The sequence below is a fragment of the Ixodes scapularis genome, unplaced genomic scaffold (assembly GCF_016920785.2).
Source record: "Ixodes scapularis isolate PalLabHiFi unplaced genomic scaffold, ASM1692078v2 PGA_scaffold9__187_contigs__length_104089568, whole genome shotgun sequence".
Taxonomy (NCBI): domain Eukaryota; kingdom Metazoa; phylum Arthropoda; class Arachnida; order Ixodida; family Ixodidae; genus Ixodes; species Ixodes scapularis.
In genome coordinates, this window is record NW_024609884.1 from 70,553,571 (window position 1) to 70,572,662 (window position 19,092).

A 19,092-nucleotide genomic window follows, 5' to 3' on the forward strand; every position below is an offset into this window, starting at 1 on the left:
ACACCGCCTGCTGCTATTTCGCCGTCCGCCGCGTGCACGCCGAGATCGCTCGCGCCTTGTTTACTACCTTTCGTTTGGCCTGTCGGAAAGATGCCGCCTCCCATTAAAAAGTTTAAGTTTTTTGCACTTCAGGAGAACTCTGCGATCACTGCCAAAGCCAGAAAGAAGTCTGATATTACAGAGGAGTTCAGTATCCTTTGCTTCTCGCTTTCTACGATTCTGAAATCCAAGGACAGCATCATGAAAAGTAATAGGTGTGCTTAGTTGTCCATTTCTGCAGCAGCAAAATTCTTGCGAGAACGAAAAACGTTTCCTTCCCCCGCGGTTTGGTTATTACGGGTGTGATGATGTGACTTAATGTGGAAAAGAAGTGCAAGTCAACCCATGGATCGGCCTGGAGGGAGAAACGAAGAAGAGAGATTTTGGAGTGCGTGCTCAGAGGGCGTGAAAAGGACTGGCCGGGAGATTGTGCAGAGAGCGGAACGACACGATCGGCCAGGGCAATCGGCGGCCTCCTACTGTCTGACCAGCAGCCTGTTCCAGCGAGGGCAGCGAATAGAAACCTACGCTGCCCCCGGCTTCCTACAGCGGGAGCGCTTGGTGCGGTAACTCTGGGGCCGCCGACGGAAGCCAACCGCTCCCGCTCCTGACTTCCAGCCACAACCGTGGGCCGACAACGACAGCACAAGACACACTGCTGCACAGGGACTCAAAGACATGGTGACTGATGCGTTTTCCTTTCTTTAACTAAGTTTTCTTTTTTTTGTATAAGCATATGAACCCTTTGATTTTTTTTTGTAAATACAAGTTTTCATGAAAAACGAAGGACATTGTATTTTGTCAATTATTAACCACAAAGAACCCTGTGACAACGGGGTTCAACTGTAACATATTGTTCAGTGGGCCGAGAGTCAAAAGTCTGCTTTTCGGTACGAAAATTCGAAAACATGACGGACTATTTTGTACTTCCTTTCCCTCAAAAGCTTTCCGCATTTTCAGTGCGACACATCCGTGGTACCCAAAGCACGTGAGCCGGCCCTAGCTCACATGTTAGACTCGACCACTGTGTCACCATTGGCGACGAGATGTTTTGGTGGTTTCATCTCGCGGACGCCTTCCTGTAGCGGTGCTGGTAGGATCGAGCAGACGACGCGCTACGTCAAAGCGCCGAGTGGCTAGTTAGTTCGCCTCTATGTCGATTAAAAATGGATTATTAACCCTTTGCAGTCAGATACTCTGACCAACTTAAAGGGCAACTCCGGTCAAAACTCAAAATGAAATAAATTACTGGTATCGTTGTAGACACAAAATACGACCTCAGCCAAAATATTACGTCCGTGGGACGCCGCATTCTCAACTAATGCCGATAATAAAAATGTGACCTGCCGCAAGCCGCTGCTTCTTAGCGGGCGGCCAGCGGGTTGGCGATCGCTAAAGCAACATTGCGCCGTGACGTCAGTATCGTTCTCTTTTCCTCCGGCCCGGGCGTTGCGCGGAGTGCGTTTCTTCGAGCCGCTACCACCGGTACTTCGGCTTGTGATTGGCGTGTTTAGCCGTTGATTTTATCTGTAGCCCATGTAGCTTCGCTATAGCCTTTTGTTTATCTGCTTGTGAGGACTCCAAGACTCGTTTTAGCGAGCAACTTGGTGCGCCCAAGACTGCCCAGCTGTTCCTCAAAAGATGCCGAGTACAACTTGTAGCGCTGTGGGCTGCTCAAACAACCCGCTGTGCAACACGGAGGTGCTTTTTCACTAGTTTCCAACGGACCAAAAACTGGAGAAGGTGTGGGTGAACGCTGTTCGACGAGTAGACTTTGGACTTCGGCTTTTAAGCACCCGAGGAAAAAAAAAAGAACGAAAAAACAGATATGTACAGCCCAGCACACATGTGTTGGGGTGCCGCAGCCCGCGCCGGAGAACCTCAAAGCTTCGTGTCTGGGACTGTCCCGCAGCGCGAAAGCGAGGGGGCCCTCAGGGCGTCACCCATCCCTCCGTATCCTTTCATCCTCCTCCTCAAGAGCTGCGCTCTAATCCGGCGTTACAGGGAGTCGTAAACGGCTTTTTTTTTTTTTTTTCTAAGTTTTGAATATTGCTTATTTTACTGTAGGTAGATGTGGGAGTTGTTTACGAAAATATTTTTGGAGACCGCAGAAGCAGACCACACGAGTCACCCCCCTCGCCCAAGTGAGGGGTGACCTGCAGTCTGTTTGGAAAGATACTGTGTCTGTAGCTTTGATACAAAGATATCTTTCAAAGATACTTTGAAAGATACTGTGTTTGTAGCTGGCTTCAGTTGCTGCGTTCGAATGTGCATCTATTGACATTTGGTGACCGTAGCAGTCAATTTATTGTGCAGGAGGAGACTGGTGGGGCGAGATCAGGAGCACACTTGGGCTCTCTTGCAGTACTTTTCAATGCGGCCACAGAACAAGAACATAGGGTTCTAAATAAGGACTGAACGCAGATAGCCGTTACTCTCTGGCGCCTATTATTTTGACAAGCCTTCCATGAAAGGCACTTTTTTTTTTCTCACCTGGAACATAGGGTTGAAGTATCAAACCGCCCGTGATGTTGCGAGCGAAATAGGATATCACCAGAACATCTCGGTGTTAATAATCGCAGGGAAGATGAGAAATGCAGGGCATGTCTTATAGCTCAGCCTCCAGCGAGCACTCATCGCCTTTCCTCATGCTTTGGCTGTGCGTGCATTCTTGAGGTTTGCAAGATGCCTAAGCATTGCTGAATGGAATGCGAATGGCTGGGTGTGTCTTACAAATGTCCCGCCTCTACGCGTTGCCGAAGGTAGGAAGCTCTCTTGCTGGAGGCAGGGCAACTGAGGCTTCTCATAGCCATTCTCATCTTGTGAGGGACTTAGTCATTAAACCATTTTAAAAGTGGCAGTGCTACACCATACAATAAAGGTTTTTACAAAAGCAATTTGTAATTGATCTTGTCAAAAGCTAGTTATAAATAGAAAGAAAAAATATCTACTTGCTTCAGTGAGAAAAACGGATGGTGCCTTGTATTCAAGTTTACAAAAACATTTCTACTGACAACCTAAAAAAATTCCATTGAATGGTGCTGTTTTTAACTGGAGTAAAGAGACCCATGTCTGTGTACAACTATCTATAGTCCGTTGCAACCTAAGGGCGAGGGTAAGATGGGCCGGGGAGGAGGAAGCAGACGGAACGCTGGAGAAGAGAGGGGGAAACCTCCTTCTCTCTTTAGTGCTCCGCCTGCTTCCTCCTCCCCAACCCGTCTTACCCTCGCCCTTCGTTCTTAGGTTGCAACTGACTATAGACTCTTTCAAAGCTTATATTAAAGACCCAGGCAGTGACTGTCTACCCTAGATATATCACCATCGTCCTTCACTGGTGCTATGAGACCTCTTCCACAACAATGAAAAATCACAACTTCTCGGAGATGAAATGCATGCTTTAAAGGGGCCCTGCAAGGGCTTTTTGACTGGTTTTTCATTTGCACCGAACCTGAGCGCACTGAACGTAGTCAGTGCAACTTAATTAAACTTTTCTTTTCTCGAATTTCGCTTTATTTTAAAAGTTATAGGCAAATTAAAATTACAAGAACAAGCAAAACATAACCTTTTTCATGACGTCCTTGGTCGCTCGAGTGGCCATGAACTAGAAGAGGGCTAAGTGAGCTCAGCGAGCGCTCCGTGTCAACAGCTCGAGAGGGCGCCATATAGCATGTTCTGGAAAGGCTGTATGAAGCGGGCAGCCAGGGGGGCTCGCATTGCATTTGCTGCACGATTAAACACTAATTCGGCATGACACTTCATTGGTCACAAACGACAGCAAACACGGGGTAAAGATCAGTTCAGAACGGGAGCCACTTCGCACTGCCATACCGCCAAAGGGCCAAACCGCAAGCCAAAGCTGCTCGCCGAAGGCCTTTGAAATGCTCGGAACCGGTCGGATTTTCGACTGCAGCGCCGCCGCATACACCCGAGACCTTTCTACGCTTGCCCTCGTCATTGCCTGATCCCACTACACCTTTCTAGTATGCGCCGCCTTTTCCACCGCTTGGGTGGCGGGTATGTCGAAGGGTCGTTTCTTGTTTCCGTACTTTATAAACTGCATTTGTTTCTTTTCTGGTCTAAAATACTGAACAAAAACTACTTTCACAAATAATTGAAACGGTTCTTTTAGCTTTTAGCGGCTCCGACCACTAGTAAGCCCAGGACCAAAGACGTCGCATTTCGCGCGCTTTCAGCAATGCGGGTCGCCCCCGTAGGTAAAGGAGGTTTCTGCGTCGGCCGGTTAAAATATGACGCACTGACATTTAGTTACTTTCTCCGTGCCCGCTGGCTTGCCTGAACGCCAAGAGACGTGCAAACCGCAAAAAAGGTAGACGCTTAAATATGGTTGCAGGGCCCCTTTAATGAAGGGGCAAACAAATCAGTGCAGCCCTTAAAATAAAGCAAGATATAAAATCTGCACTCGCAGAACAGCCGGGCTTTAATTTCTTTATTGCTTTTAACATTTCGGTGTTAACTTGTTTGATTGCTGCAATCTTGTTAGTCAATATTACTAAAAAAAAAAAGATGTGCTTGCATTGACCAAAGTGTGAACATTGTTCACACTCTAACAATCTCCAGTCCTGCTTGGCAACGGTAGCAATACATGTACCAACGTTCTCAGATCTAGGTCAGTTGACAAACTTCGGAAAACGCCCGACGCCTTTTTGCAGTGTGTCCGCTCAGTGGCGTCTGCCGCAGTATCAGCCTGCCCTTTGGACAGATCCAGTGGAATGTTGGATGCACATTACCTGCAGTGGAAAGTGATTTTTTTTTTGTTGTTGTTGTTGTTGTTCTTATAGTAAACTTAAGGCCTGCACAATACTTAAAACAGAAAGAGCGTTGTTCAAAAAGCGTTTTTCGTTGACCGCAAAGGAATTGGCACTAGGAATGCTATCCGCCCTTACCTGCTTGTGCACCGGCAACAGAGAAAAACTGGTTTAGAGTGCAGCTCTTAGGTGCCCATTTCCACGCTTCATTGCGTCGCCGTCTGCATGATCACCTTGCTGAATTTAGTGAGAAATTGAATTTGTGTTGAGGTCACGCAATGTCAATTTTTCTGCTAAATCTAGCTGAGGAACTGAATTTGTTTGTGAGTGACGTGGCATGAAGTCATGTGCCATTTAGCAGGGTTGTTTCCTCAACACCAATTCAGTTTCCCCGCTAAATATAGCGGGGAAACTGAATTGGTGTTGAGGTTGTGTGACATCAATTTCCCCACAAGATTTAGAGAGGAAACTTAAACCGCTAAATTTAGCGGGGAAATTCTTGCTAAATTTAGCAGGAATTTTAGCGAAAATTGCCTGCTAAATGGGAGGGGGAGGAGAGGGTATGGAGGGATAGGAGAGGCATAACCTCCCCTCCTCCTACTCAAGCGCTGCGCTCTAATTTCATGTTACAAAAAATTGTAAACGTCTCAATTTTTTTTTTTTTTTTTTACTGCTGCTCTTTTATGGAGCTTGTCAACCGACAGATCTAAGAAAGTTGATGTGTACGGCCCGAGCAGAGGCATCTATTTTTCCAAGCACAAGTTTTGAAACCCCCTTTTTTATTGAATTCTTTCAAGAAGACACTCCGTTTAGAGGAAATGGCAACGAATCTCCTTTTAGCAAATTTGTTTTTAGAAAAACAAAATTCACCGAACTTGACTGCTTGCTCTAGCATTTGCTTGTCCTGCCTTGGCTGATGGCAAAGCCGAGCCAGTCAGTCAGTGAGTCGCTCGCTTGGGCGGCCAGCATATTCAGAGCATGATCGACAAGTTTTTATGCATGCCACATCCCTGCTGTTTTCGCAAGAATAATTTTACATTTTGCCTGGTTTACAGCCCAAGAGAGGAGAGTGGGTGCTCAAGCATAGGTCAATATGCCTCAGTGCATCATGCTCTAGTCTTTAGCATCTTCCAGACTTGCTTATGTTAATCGAATGGATTCACTAAACTATGCTCCTTTGCAACCGATTGTTGTAGGCTGCACCTACAACAAGCAGTTGTAAGTGCAGTACATTCTATTAGCATAAAATAAAGGCACACAGCCAAATCACCTCAATGATGCCTAGCAAGTGGCGAAATAAACTTCCCTTTAACAAAGCATGTGTAGCTACCGAGACATCACATTATTCAGAGTGCAGATGCAGAGTAGTTTTCTTTTGGCCTTTGCATCATCTTCCATTGTCCAGGCACAAGCGGCACTGCCGAAAAAGACCAATAAATAAATATTCAACACGGTGTATTATTCACTTTTGTACCTGCAACATTACCGTCCTATATAGATAGTCGACAGCTGCCCCGGCAACTTTCCGGACATGCGGAATCAAAACATCTCATCAACACAAGTGCTATTCGCCACTGCCGTAAGTTGAAGAATACTTTTCAAAAAAATAAAAGTGCATCTTTCAACGCAGTGTCTAGCGTAACCTTACCCCAAGATTTCGAGTTACATCTAAGGTACCCAATATGAAAAATAAAGTTTGGTCCGACGTAACCTAATATGAAAATTAAAGCTATGACAAACAGAACCCAAAATAAAAGTTAGTTACGTCCTATGTAACCTACGCAACGTAAGTTTCGCTTTACGGCCGATGCACGACATAAATACAAAAATGTCATGACTTACTACTGCATAACATCCGATGCAGCATTCATTAGTCAGTTAAAATCTCAACTCTATCCGCACCTCCAGCTTTGTTGAGGGGGCTGGAGTGTTCCTCGCACATTGAAGCTGCTGAAACTGGGCATCCCCTCCTCTAAAACAATTTACTCAATTGTAGGTACTGGAAACAGAAAATGAACCAGTGTGTGATGGGTTTGGGAGGGAAATAAACGTGGACAAAAGGCAACCAAGCAATTTAGAAGAGACTAGACCCGCCGAGCTAACGTTCTGTACGAACAATCTGAACCTTATATACTAGTTCTTGTACAAATACAAGATACCCACGATATTCCGCGATAAGTAGCCACCAAAATTAACATACCAATTAGGCAGTTCTGTTCGTAAGTCACGCAAGTCGCCGAACTCTCCTCGCAGAACGTTCGCGAAACAAAAACGGCCATCTTGGAAAAATCAAAATAGTGATGGTGATAGCGATGGGGCTTCTATAAAAACTCGGAGAACAAATGTAATCCCTTTATCCGATATATAAAAGAAAAAAAAAAAAAAAATTATGGAAAACATTTACCCTAGCAAAAACTTCTTAAAATAATGGTAAAGTTTAAAATAAAGATCTAAAGTTTAAACATTTAGTTATGTTAAAATACACTTGGTAAAGTCTATAAATCTTGTTTCAGTAATTAAATGCAAACAGAACACAGACTTCGTAACCCTTCTTGCTGATAGCCTTTCCTTGCAAGCGTGAATGGTCAAAAGCCGATGCCATAATAGGCAGAAATACTGCGTAGATAGCACGCTTAGAGTGTCCAGAAAAAATTAATGGGGGATGTCTATCTTCTTTCCATAAACATTTTCGGAGTTTACCCTTCCTGCACGTTTCACAGTAATCTGCGGCATGGATTCACCACACTGTTTTTGTGAAGTGTGGCAAAACGTATGCACCACCATAAGAAAAAAATATGACAATTTATTTAAGTACAACAGGAAGCCACGAGAGGGGAAGATGGCAAGATCCGATCCACCAAAAAGGACTGGGCCTAAGAGTGCAGTCTTGAAAGGCTTGGCCCATGAATCAGGACGATTTGAAACCTATGATGAATGCAGAGAACAAAGGGGTCGATCAGGTGAACAGTAACTAATATCTGACCCTAACACGCAGGGCAAGATCTGTTTTGTTTACCTAATATTTGTTATGCCACCAAAAACCAACGTTACTAAAACACTCAGCTAGGAAACTCAACCTTGGAACCTGGACTGCTGGCGTCCACCGAGACCAAACTAAATATGATAACAGTGCCACTCTTTAGCAACAAGTCAAAACATGAAAGTTGCCTTGCATAGCTACTCCAAGATGGCCCTGCGAGATGACACCAGTGGCCCTTCCGAGAATCTACGGAACCAGTCAGTGCAGCAGTGTAGTTCACGGAGTGGCCACCGCGGGAGAAACAGTGGCATTGCGATTGCATTTAGTTTGATTCTCTCATATGGATTGAAGCCACTTTTTCAAAGGAGGCTCCTATAGCAGTTTTCCAACCGAGTGTACTAGTCACGTTGTCAAAAACTTAATTTCTTCCTAACAAAAGCCGGCATAAGTCCATTTTTTTCTAGAAAAAGTTAACCTCGAAGGCTTCAGGGGGGGGCCGTCCCCCCCCCCCCCCCTTCCCCCCCCCCCCACACAGTTTCCCCTAAAATCTGCCAAGAAACTGAGGGAAAAGTGAGGACGAGAGCAGGTGTGGATGTCAGGACACCCGAGCTCTGGTTCGAATGATTAGTGGGTACACCTAAAGCTAGGTGCCTTTGTCTTTACTGCACTCGTCAAAGACGTTCGAATGCGAGAGCCCAAAGCTGGATACCGGCGTTCTGCATTCGAATGTGTTCGACGAGTGCAGCAGAAACAAAGGCTGCCTTTGTCTCCACTGCACTCGTCGAACGTATTGGGATGCAAATGCCAAAGGCCGCCCCCGGCGTTTGGCTCTCGCACTCGAACGTCTTTGACAAGTGCAGTGAAGACAAAGGCACCTAGGTTTAGGTGCCTCTGCGTTCTGATGTCCCTGCACTCTCGTCTCCCCTTCTCCATCAATTTCTCGACTCATAGAGTTCTGAAAGTTTAACACTGGCAGTGTGCGACAGTAGGCCAGCAGGATGGCATACTCTCCCCTACATGATACGGAATGAGCAGGATCCAAGACAGACAACTCCGGACGGAACGTCCGCAGTTTACAACTCTTTGGCGGCATGCGCTAACTAGCTATCATCATCGTCGTTTTTGACGTCACGGGTAGGGCACACTGGGACAGACTGCGCAGATCTTGGAACCTTCGGCTCGACAGTCAGCGTTATGCGCTGTATCGCGCAGCAAAGCCCATTTCGCGCATTGTTTTTATTTGGTGAAGTTATACTTGAAACCGTGCCACGCGTAGTCATGCTAACAAACACTTTTGGCACTAAGGTGTCGAAATGCTGGGATGGTGATGTACTGTTCTCCACCCCAGTACAAAAAGATGGACGATTAAAATAGAATATCCAGCGCTTTACCCCACTACAACATCTAGCTAGCATGGCGAATAGGGTGTATTTATTTTATTATTATTCAGACAAAATAAAGCTGAGAAAGAAATGTCTCATTAAATTGAAAATAGGAAAGCGAAATTCGGGAATCTCTAACCTGTGTAGTAAACACTTCAGTGAAAGCGACTCCGTGTATCTTGGTGGTTCCGATGTGTTTTGTAAGTGCTGATTTCTTATTAGTCCCAAGTTGATTCATTTTTGGTCTTTTTAAACCAGTAAACAAACATTTCCTCAAAACAACTGGCATTGACGGTGGCTGGCTTCCAGAGTCGTCTCAATGAAATCCCTGCTTGTTCACTCGATCGACGTGAAGCATGCGAGACCCCCTCGCGACCGAAGCCTTAAATTTAGTAAGTCGGTGACAATTAGCATCCCAAAAAATTAGGTATACACCTGCTATGAATTCCTACCGTTTGTATGTTTAATTTTTCGGTCCCAATTGCACATAATGTGTGATGCGCTTTTCAGCGAGCAATTTTACATTTGTAAACAATTCTTAGTAAAAATTGGATAGAACTAATTAATCGATCGCCTGAAATTGCCGCGATGTGACAAACTTCTTTGCCGCGTATTCGATGCGGGAGGAGCTAATCCGTCAGTTGCTGAAGAGCATTAGCTCGTCAGCAACTGCGGTGTCGGCGAAATAGCAGCGGGCGGTGTCGTCACGTGAAACGTCACATACCTTGGTAGTTGCCAACAGATGGGCTTGCAAAACGCTGTTTTCACCAACCAAAAAAAAAAAAAGAATCTAGTTGCTATTGTTATTATTTTTTCACCGAATGTAAACAGCAATGGCCGCGCTGATGCTTGTTGGAAACGCATGTGCCCAACTTGCCGGACGAGTGTACTGCTCCACTTTTCGTAATTCTGGGTTCCAAACTGGCTCATGTGACGAAAAAATGTTGCAGATCACATAGGGTTATTATAATGTACGCTAGAGGTTCAAGTGGCGCTAGTGTGCCGACGCAAGTTGAAGCAGACAGCAACCAGTCGAAAATTGACTTCCGGTAATGCATTTCTATGGGGGAAAAAAAAATGGTGCAAAAACGGCTTCGCACGTGTATTTATGTGCACTGTCGGACACTCTCAGCGCGAACACGACGTCGGCGCTTTCTAGCATCGGTGATATATGTGCCAAACGAACGAAGGTATCTGGAAATTAAGGGAGACGGCCAAACATACTGTCGAACCCGGTTATATCACACCCGTATTTCGAATTATTGTTTATATGAAACAGTCCAAACATCCCCTAGAAAATTGCATTGTTTTTCTGTATCGAATGCCCATAACTCCCATGGAGGGGACACTCGATGTAGGGAACGAAGACGAAGGCGGTTCTTCGCTTCTCCCTTAGGTCGGATTGCGCCGGCCGGGAGCACATAGCTCGGGTTGCCGGGCTGGCAGACCGCCAAGCCAGCATAGGCACACCCGGGAATGCGCACGCGGGGATGCGCAGCGAAAAAGCAATTGTATAAAAATTAAAAAAAGCAACCAATAAAAACAAAAGAAGTGGAGGATGGCAAAAGCAAGGGGAAGGGCACCTGCGCGCGTGGGGCAGGGAGTGCCCGCTGTTGGAACGGTCGCGTGCGCTCATTTTCCCAAACACCGCTGTCACTGTGTGACTCCTTACCCCCCAAAAAAAAAAAAAAAAAAAAAAGATTTTGTCAGGTGGAGTGTTTTGACAACAAGGGTTGAGCAATCACACTTTGAACCCCTTATGTTTGTTTACCCTTTCCTTTCCCCGTTATTGCTCCCGTTTCCGGCTTGAGCGGCGTCACCGTCAGGTCTCGACACCCCCCCCCCTGAGGTCACATGACCAGACCTGGGGGGGTCACGTAAACCTCAGTTTACCTTTTTTTATACTTTATTCGCTATCAATTTTACTAACCACTTCGTTCTGTTTTCTTTTTAAATCTAATAAAAGTTACTCGCTATCATCAAAACTGTATTGTGTTGTTATTTTATTTTATGACATGCTTTTTAGAGAGTGACGGCATCTGGCGACATGGTGTCCGCCCATCTTGACCTAAAACAAAGTTCTGTGTCACTCAGGGAATTTCACAAAAGTACTCAGAGGAAACCTGAAAAACTCAGGGAATTTGAAAATGCCAACTTGGTAGACACATTGAATAACTCTATGGCAGATCACTACCTCAAACTTTCGTTAATGCGGGACTGCTTTTTAAAACTCTTTGCTGTTGAGAGGGTGCAAATGCATTGAACCCTATGGACGTTCGCTGGGGCCGCCAGATTTCTTCGTTGCCGCGAGAATTTCGTTCTTGAAAGGTTCAACTATATTAGCAAAATACGAATCTAAATTAATTTATCCCACCCAAAATAAATTCCATGGCTCCTTATTAAACACTGTGATTTTATCCAAGCCTCGGGTAAAAACAGTTTAGCTTTCTCGGCTCCCGATTGGACGCGTCGCAGGTTTCTGCCGGGCAAGCTTTGTCAACTAACGTCCCAACTCTTTAGCCCCGCACACATGGTGAGAGATATCTCGCAGTGGCTGATGTTCGTTCTGAACCTTTCTTTATCCACCGGTGTATTTGGACGTCTGTACGGCAACAAAATGACTGAAAACTTGCAAATTAAGCACAGGTTGTGGATTGCTTGCTTTATAGAATAGCAGACACACAATTCAAGCTCGTGTCCGATTTTGTTGCTCGTGGGACGTCATTTTTTTTAGCAGAAATTCACTTTTTCTGCAGTTCTACTGTCCCGCATGGTGGACAAACCAGTCATCTGCTCTTGTTCCCTGCCTAAGTGATGCATGACGGGAGTGCATTCAGGTACACACTTAATTCTCAGGGTGCAGCGAGTGCATGCACGTGTGGAGTGCCGGCGGCGAAACAAACTCACTTCATGTTGCGAGTGGCTGCGCATGGGCACGAGTGCAGCGAAACAAACTCGCTATTAGTTTTCACATGTGGTCATGCACTGAGCACGAGCATGTAGCTTCGTCTTGCATCTTGTTCGCATGCAGAAGTTGCTTCGACGGCGTAGCAGAAATTACACTAGCCTTGACAATAAAGAACAAAGAGGCTTACGCCGAGCCTAGACACTGGTGCAAAAGACGGCCGAGCCAGAAAACCTAAGCCAAGTCGCCACAAAATTATGTTTCGAAATGGCTGAATAGGTAAGACTGAACTGCCACCAAACATGTTCTGTTGTAGAACACAAAAGTACATCCCCTGACACGAGCGTCCAAAATATACTTACAATGGCTAGCGACGCCTCATAAAGGTCATGCAGTGACCCTCTGCTTGGCTGATTAAGCCACACGCAGTGCCGTGCAGAGTACAGGACGACGCCCGTGAGCCAGCCGGTGCGGTGACTCTGGGCCTGCCCGTAGTGTTCCGCTGCTACCTTGGACAAGGCGAAAGCGAGCTCATCGATGCCATGATCCCCGGGACCTGTGGTGTATAACTATTATGATTAAAAGTCTTACAGTCGCCGACCAATGTCACTTAGTCAAATGAAAATGAAAGAAGCGAGATGTCTTCTTCCACATTTTGCTGTTCTCTATTTTTGTTCCTTTTACATCTCTAGTTGTAAGATCAATGTTGACCAAGTTCTTTTTTGTTATCAACTTGTTCGCATTAAAATCTAAAATTTTACATCAGGGTAGAGTTGTAAAACCAAGAGGGGCTCCCAACACACGCATGCAGCCCCCCCACCCCACTTCATGGGGGTTGTCCTACGCAAGTATGTAGCTGCGCTGTAGAGAAGCATGATACACATGATCTACACGGACTTTTAGCTGCATTCTTCCATGAATCTAATGTCCGCCTGGCCGTATAACTTATAACTGTCATAACTTTCACTTTTTCTTTGAAATCTGTAAATGTTAAAAAAGAAAACCTGTATAACCATAGCTAAAAAAAATCTGACACTTGAATTGCTAAAAACAGTTTGGGGACTTCCAAGAGCGATTATTGCATAAAACAGCTTGTCAATGGTCAGAGCCTAGCAAAGCTCAACCAGCATGGCACTGCCAACAGCGCTGATGTCACTTGCATGACACATCCACATGCCGTGCCAATCATACATGGAACGCATGAAAGCATGGCGGGCAGTCCATGCAGCGTTGACTGTTGGTGGCTGCGGAAGCTCGGCGCAGACACAGAAGCACCAAAGGCGGAGGATGGCACATGTTTTCTGTTGCAGCAATGTCCTTTTGCTCGGCACACCGCCAAAAAACATTTCGGATTGGCGTTCAACATTTCTAATGGTAATCGTCTTATCTGTATGTACTTGGCCGAAAGAACCGTGAGGACATTGAGAAAATCGTGTTCCGCAGTCAATTTACCTGCCCTTCGTAGTACACTATGTACTGGCGCGTGACGTTGCTCTGTGTTCCTAGTATTATATTTCTCGTTTTTAGATGGCTGCAAAAGACGAGGACAAAGACATTACAGCAGCACTGCCAATAGTTTCTCCATGTTGAGTGCTGAATTCCTGTGAAGCAGGATACGTTTCTCAAACCTTGCTGGCGCCATGGCCACAAAACGAACAAGTGATATCAATGCGTGCCTTTTATATGGTCAGTGACAACTCAAGAAGGTAGGGGAAGAAAAAGGAAGGTGGGAGAGGACGAGATGGATGCAGCGCCGGCGAAGGGAGAGGGTTTGACCAGCATTGTGCCCGCTTCCTCCTCTCCCACCTTCTTTTCCCTGACCCTACCTCCTTAACCTACAACATAGTTCAAATCAAACTGCAAAATTTCTTCGAGGCTCGAGAGTGAAAGCAGCTTGTCAGGATGTATTTTGTGTGAATACCATTTAGCTGAAGTACATTGTTTTTGTGGACTCAAGGTACGTGGCTAAAAAGTCAATGCCAGATGCCAGGGATCTTTGTGAGAAAAAGAACACTTAAAAGATATCCTCGGCCGCAGTTGGCTCTTTGAGTCACATATTTGACGATAGGTATTGTTAACACATATTTATGTGAACACCAGGATGCTGTTTTGATGGTAACATACTAAATGGTGATAAAAAAAAAAAAAAAAAAAAAAAAGCTGGGAGTAGAAGCACATTATCTACCTTTCCCTACCAAAGAACAATGAAACGATTAGTCACCTGCTCAGGACTTTGGTCGTCTGCTTAGTTGTGGGCGACGCCTCTGCGAGCATCAACGACAGCCCCCATTCTAGCGTGCAGAGAGCCATACAGTGCTTCTGTAAAGGATGCCTTCACCATCAGACTTTTAACAGAGTGGCCACTCCTTTTTTTTTCTGCGCACCGAACGAAAGGACGGTACAGTAGCAGACGACGCCAGCGTGCACGGCTGCTGGCGTCACTGCGTGTGCTCCAAGCTTCCGCGGGTGCTTGCGGTCCTCGCTGCATGGAGCACTGGCTACGCACTCGCGTGCTCCCTTCAAGATTGGACTGCTCAGTGCACCGCTAGGAAAAGCAGTACAAAACATACCGCGACGATGCATCAGGGGCATGCACTGGTCCCCTGAAGTGTGCTTCGAACCATGTGCAGTGCAGGGTGCAGCACAGCATCCGCGTGAGTCAGCCGCGGCAGTGATTCGGGGCTCGTAGTGTTCTGCGGCTGCCTTGAAAAAGTGAGGGCCAGCTCTTCGCACCTCCTCTGAAAAATGTTTTACAACAGAGAGGTCAGTTATCTCCCTGCCTCTCATTGCCTTTCTGCTGTCCTGTCCTTTGTTCGAGAGCAATCGCTGCTATATTGTGTCTCAGCACGATCACCTTAGTCATACAAAGGAACGTGCAGATAAAGATCATTATTATTAAAGCACGTTTTACCTTCACATTCAAACTTCGGGCCTCCTGCTTTCTCCTCGCGTGTGGCGGCAAGCGTCTGTTGAGGCTACCATGCTTCGAGACGATCCTCGCGTGGTTCAGACCTGCGTTAGATTTTTTTTTTTTTTTTTAATTACGCTTTGGCAGCTCGTTTAAGCGCCTCTCGGCGTGTTCCCGCGCAGACAGTGACAGGCGAAGCATCAGATTCTACGCTTGCTTCGTTGGGCCTTCCTGTCTCGTTGAAAAACTGGATCGAAGTCTGTGTCGATGGCATGCAATCATTGCTATAGCGACTTATTGAGCACTTGGGGTCATACGGAAGCTTCCAAAATTGTGAGCGCGCTCCTAAGCCTTTGCGGAGGGCTCTGCTAGCCGTCACGTCCGCATGTTCTACCGAACGATTTCGGGCGAGCGGTTGGTAAAGGCAGCTCAAGAAACAAGTCGACACGTTGAGCGCACGAAACCCAATTCAAATCCGCTTGGATGGCATCAGCATTCAGCACCGACCGACCATTCCCGCCATTTCTGGCAGCGCCTTTGTTCCCGGACGCACCGGACTAAATTATGTCAAACGACTCCAAACGGAACTGAAGCACTAAAGTGCGGTGAACACTCACCTTTATGAATACCTCCTGTTCTTGGTGTTCTTGGAGATGTACGAGAGGTATTTGGCGGCTCTGGCGGTTCGCGATCGACGCCGGCACTCATCCGGCGAAGCTGAGTGCATACATTGTTTTTGTTGTCAACGGCTGCCACTGCGCACGGTCAACCTCGTTCCACTCGAGAACTTGAGCTGCTTCAGCTGGTTATCGACGGTTAATACGTCGCCACCCAACACCTGAACGTAGAACGAAAACAAAAACATTGCCCCCGCGGCCAAGGGCGCCAAGGCGGAACAGAACGGAAGCGTACCAGCCAAAATTAAAAAATCAAGCAAGGAAAATAAAAAAAAAAAAGAGTAAAAACAAACAAAAACAAGAAAAGTACCTTTTTATATATTTTCACTTTAAAACGTTATCTAAAAATCAACAAAATAACAAAACCGGAAGTGACGTCATTTTCTTTCAGCCAATCGGCGTTTCCAGTTTTACTGCCCCGAAACGCTTGTGTCCCGAGGGTCCCGAGTGAAAGAAAGCAACGTTGCCAGCTGAAGGACGGCAGTCGCAATGGTAAACGCGAAGAGTGAAAACTCTCAGCAATATAAACAGTGATAATTTAATGTTGTCAACTAAATTCTGAGCTATTCTAACGCTTATAAAAAGCAATAAAGTCATTACGCTGCATTAACTTCCCTTCTGTCGAAATCTCGGAAATCTGATGGTTGCGCAGTTTCGTATTCCTCAACCGCGCCCACCCGTGCCCCGCCGGCGAAGCCGGGTAAATGGTTTAGTTTAGCGTTAACGCGAGGCCGTACATCTGCGCGCTATGCAAAAAGAAAGCTTCGAAAGGAACGTGAATATCTTTCCACCGGTAAGTTCGCGGATTGTTGAAGTTCATGAAACTGCTCTGATGATGTAACCGCCGCTTGCGGCAGCCAGAATGTATGGGAAAATGGCGGACCTTTTCCTCTAGAGTTAGTATGTATGATCTCTATGGCCTGGTGATTTGATTCCTAAAGAAAAGCAAGGATATTTAATTGTTCATGCGTCATGCAGACTTCCACATCTGTGGTTACCTAAATCAAACCCACGTTTTTGAAGTTTAGTCAGTTATTTTTTCGAGAAATATGTGCTTTGTTTTCGAGTTAATTAATCAGTTTCGGTTTTTCTGATCATGTAATCACACGCAGCTGCGTTGCTGCTTGCTTCGTAAACGTCGTCGAAGGAGTCGAAATCCCTTACATATAGCGAAATTTGACTGGGACGTTAATTCGCGCTCTCCTCAAGCACGTCATAAGCAAGAACATCGTTGATGAAACTTACTAGAATGGTCGTGCGAGTAATTATCCATTCTAATCCTCTCGGCACCTACACGCATTAACTAGCACGTCTCGCTCGAGATTGTGCAAACTGACAACGGTAAAGGCTACAAAACGGAAGCACCTCATAGCTGTTCTGCTTCAAGGGACCATGAAACGATTCTGAAATCGAATTTCATACACCACACGTCGTAAAAGGTGTGAAAAGGAACACAAAAACACAAAAATAGGGAGCCCAAAAAATATTCGCTTTAGAACTTTTAAAAGAAAACTAGACACTTTTGCGCCTTCTTTCTTTCGAAAGCTCTCTGCCTTTTCACTGCGATGCATCCGCAGAATCGCTGCACGCCAGCCGAATCCACGTCAAAGCCTACCTCAAAACACCGCGATCGTAAACAATAAATAGCCGGCGAATGTTTCCTAAAAGTTTTGTTAAATAATATTCAGACCCACATTTTGTGGCATAATTAGAGATGTGACGAAAATTGCCAAATTTGATAATGCTGAGAGCCAAGCGCCATCTATCGTGTACTAAACGAAGCAGGGGCGGTAGGGCCGACGGGCCGACAGCGTTGGGCTATGGTGCCTGGAACGCGTCTCCGACTGGTGTGTTTACCGGGTTCAAAAAAGTGGTCCCTCGATTTCCGCCTGATGACGTCATAGAAATGTCATGCTGTCGCCTGGTGCGACCCTGGTCGCTTTCCACTGTGACAGTTTACGGAAGTTGGAGCATCCGGAAGTTGGGACGCCTAAAGGGACGCCGTGACGAAAGTGACACTCGCGTTCGCTCGTGCTTTTCGCCAGCATTTCTACGGCCAACCGCCAGGATCGCGACAGGCAACAGCATGACACTCGCGTCATTTGTTGCCACATTGGGACCACTTTTGATGTATGGCGGCATAGGACGCCAAACACACCAGTCGAAGACGCGATTCAGGCACCATAGTTGGGCTCAGCGATGATCAAGGAACGTTTCTTTTTCTACGTGTTCTTCTCGCGCGTCCCGACTTTAAGCAGCAAGAAAAAAGTACTTGAAACCACAGAGTTATTATAATAAACGCTAGAGGCTCAGCTGGCGCTAGTGTCTACGGGACTTCCGGTTGCAAATTGAAGCAGACAGCATGCAGTCTACTTTTCCAGTCTTCCTGAGTTATTATAATGTACGCTAGAGGTTCAACTGGCGCTAGTGTGCTGCTGCAAATTGAAGCAGACAGCAACCAGTCCGAAATTGACTTCCGGTCATGCATTTCTATGGGAAAAAGCGAGTGCATTTTCTCTCTGCGCTCGATTATAAGAGCAGATATCACGAATATTTTATACGTACAAGGCACATTGGAACATTTCTCAGTCACGCAGACGAAATAACTGGTCAGCTCAGCATTTTTATTTGAAATTCGTGGCATGAAAAACGGTGTTAAAACCGCTTCGTACGTGTATTTATGTGCACTGTCGGACACTGTTAGCGCGAACACGGCGTCGGCGCTTTACGCCATGGGGGATATACGTGCCCAAACGAACGAATTACATGTGAAAAACCAAGAGAGACGGCAAGAACTACGCAGTAACACTGGATAAATAACTCCTTATGCATGCAGACGATCAAAATAAATTGAAAGCCACGTAATATACTAGTAGTCAGATATGCAATAAATAAGTACTGCTTTATTCTTTCTGCTCGTGAATATGTGCGAAGATGCTTGTTCTGGGTTCAAATCATCAGCCGCACGCTCCAAATCTTTGCAAATAGGGAGCAGTCAGAGAATAGGTGCCCGATAAAAACTGCCCGACATAGGAAATAATAAAAAAGCACACCTTTCGTAGTCCACGTACTTTATTTCTTACATTCAAATGTTTTTTAACCGTCTTAAAGAAGCACGATGGAGTCATTTTCATAGAGTGACAGGACGGGCATATTAGCAATATATAAGCGCCCCCGCAATGCTAGCGAACCTTGAATACACTCTACATTCTTTTCGATCGTTAGTTTGCTTAGAATCGTCGCTCGTTTTTACATACCTGCCATGGAACATAGGTTTGGGCCTGAAATATAGCGAAGCTTAACATCGTTCAGTGAAAAAGAAAAATGCTGTAATTAAAGCAATTACTCTTTTTACAATATTAATAAAGGTACATACTATCCGGTACAACCGAAATGATAAAAGTTATTCATGTTATTTTCCGGCGAGGAGACAAA

General features: G+C 45.8%; 1 protein-coding gene and 1 long non-coding RNA gene across 2 annotated transcripts; both read right to left on the reverse strand.

The window, feature by feature from the left end:
* Positions 1–4,799: 4,799 nt before the first annotated feature.
* LOC120839120 lies at positions 4,800–7,154 on the reverse strand. The gene is made up of 3 exons (XR_006076845.1): positions 7,006–7,154; positions 6,076–6,804; positions 4,800–5,042 (listed from the first exon to the last, which is right to left on the reverse strand). It is a non-coding gene; the product is annotated as an uncharacterized LOC120839120 (long non-coding RNA).
* Positions 7,155–7,457: 303 nt separating this feature from the next.
* Positions 7,458–15,876, reverse strand: LOC115332031. The gene is made up of 5 exons (XM_029994308.4): positions 15,598–15,876; positions 14,984–15,084; positions 14,643–14,817; positions 12,435–12,628; positions 7,458–7,730 (listed from the first exon to the last, which is right to left on the reverse strand). Exons 1-5 carry the CDS (start codon positions 15,686–15,688, stop codon positions 7,458–7,460), a joined length of 834 nt encoding a protein of 277 aa, XP_029850168.2. The 5' UTR covers positions 15,689–15,876.
* Between the last annotated feature and the right edge of the window lie 3,216 nt (positions 15,877–19,092).

Excerpts from the sequence above, each read along its gene's own strand:
- LOC115332031 (XM_029994308.4), bottom strand. The coding sequence starts at position 15,688 with ATGAGTGCCGGCGTCGATCGCGAACCGCCAGAGCCGCCAAATACCTCT. Across the intron at positions 15,085-15,597 it reads AACAGGAGGTATTCATAAAG|GTCTGAACCACGCGAGGATC; the intron begins GTGAGTGTTCAC and ends AATCTAACGCAG. Across the intron at positions 12,629-14,642 it reads GCCCCTGATGCATCGTCGCG|GTCCCGGGGATCATGGCATC; the intron begins GTATGTTTTGTA and ends TATACACCACAG.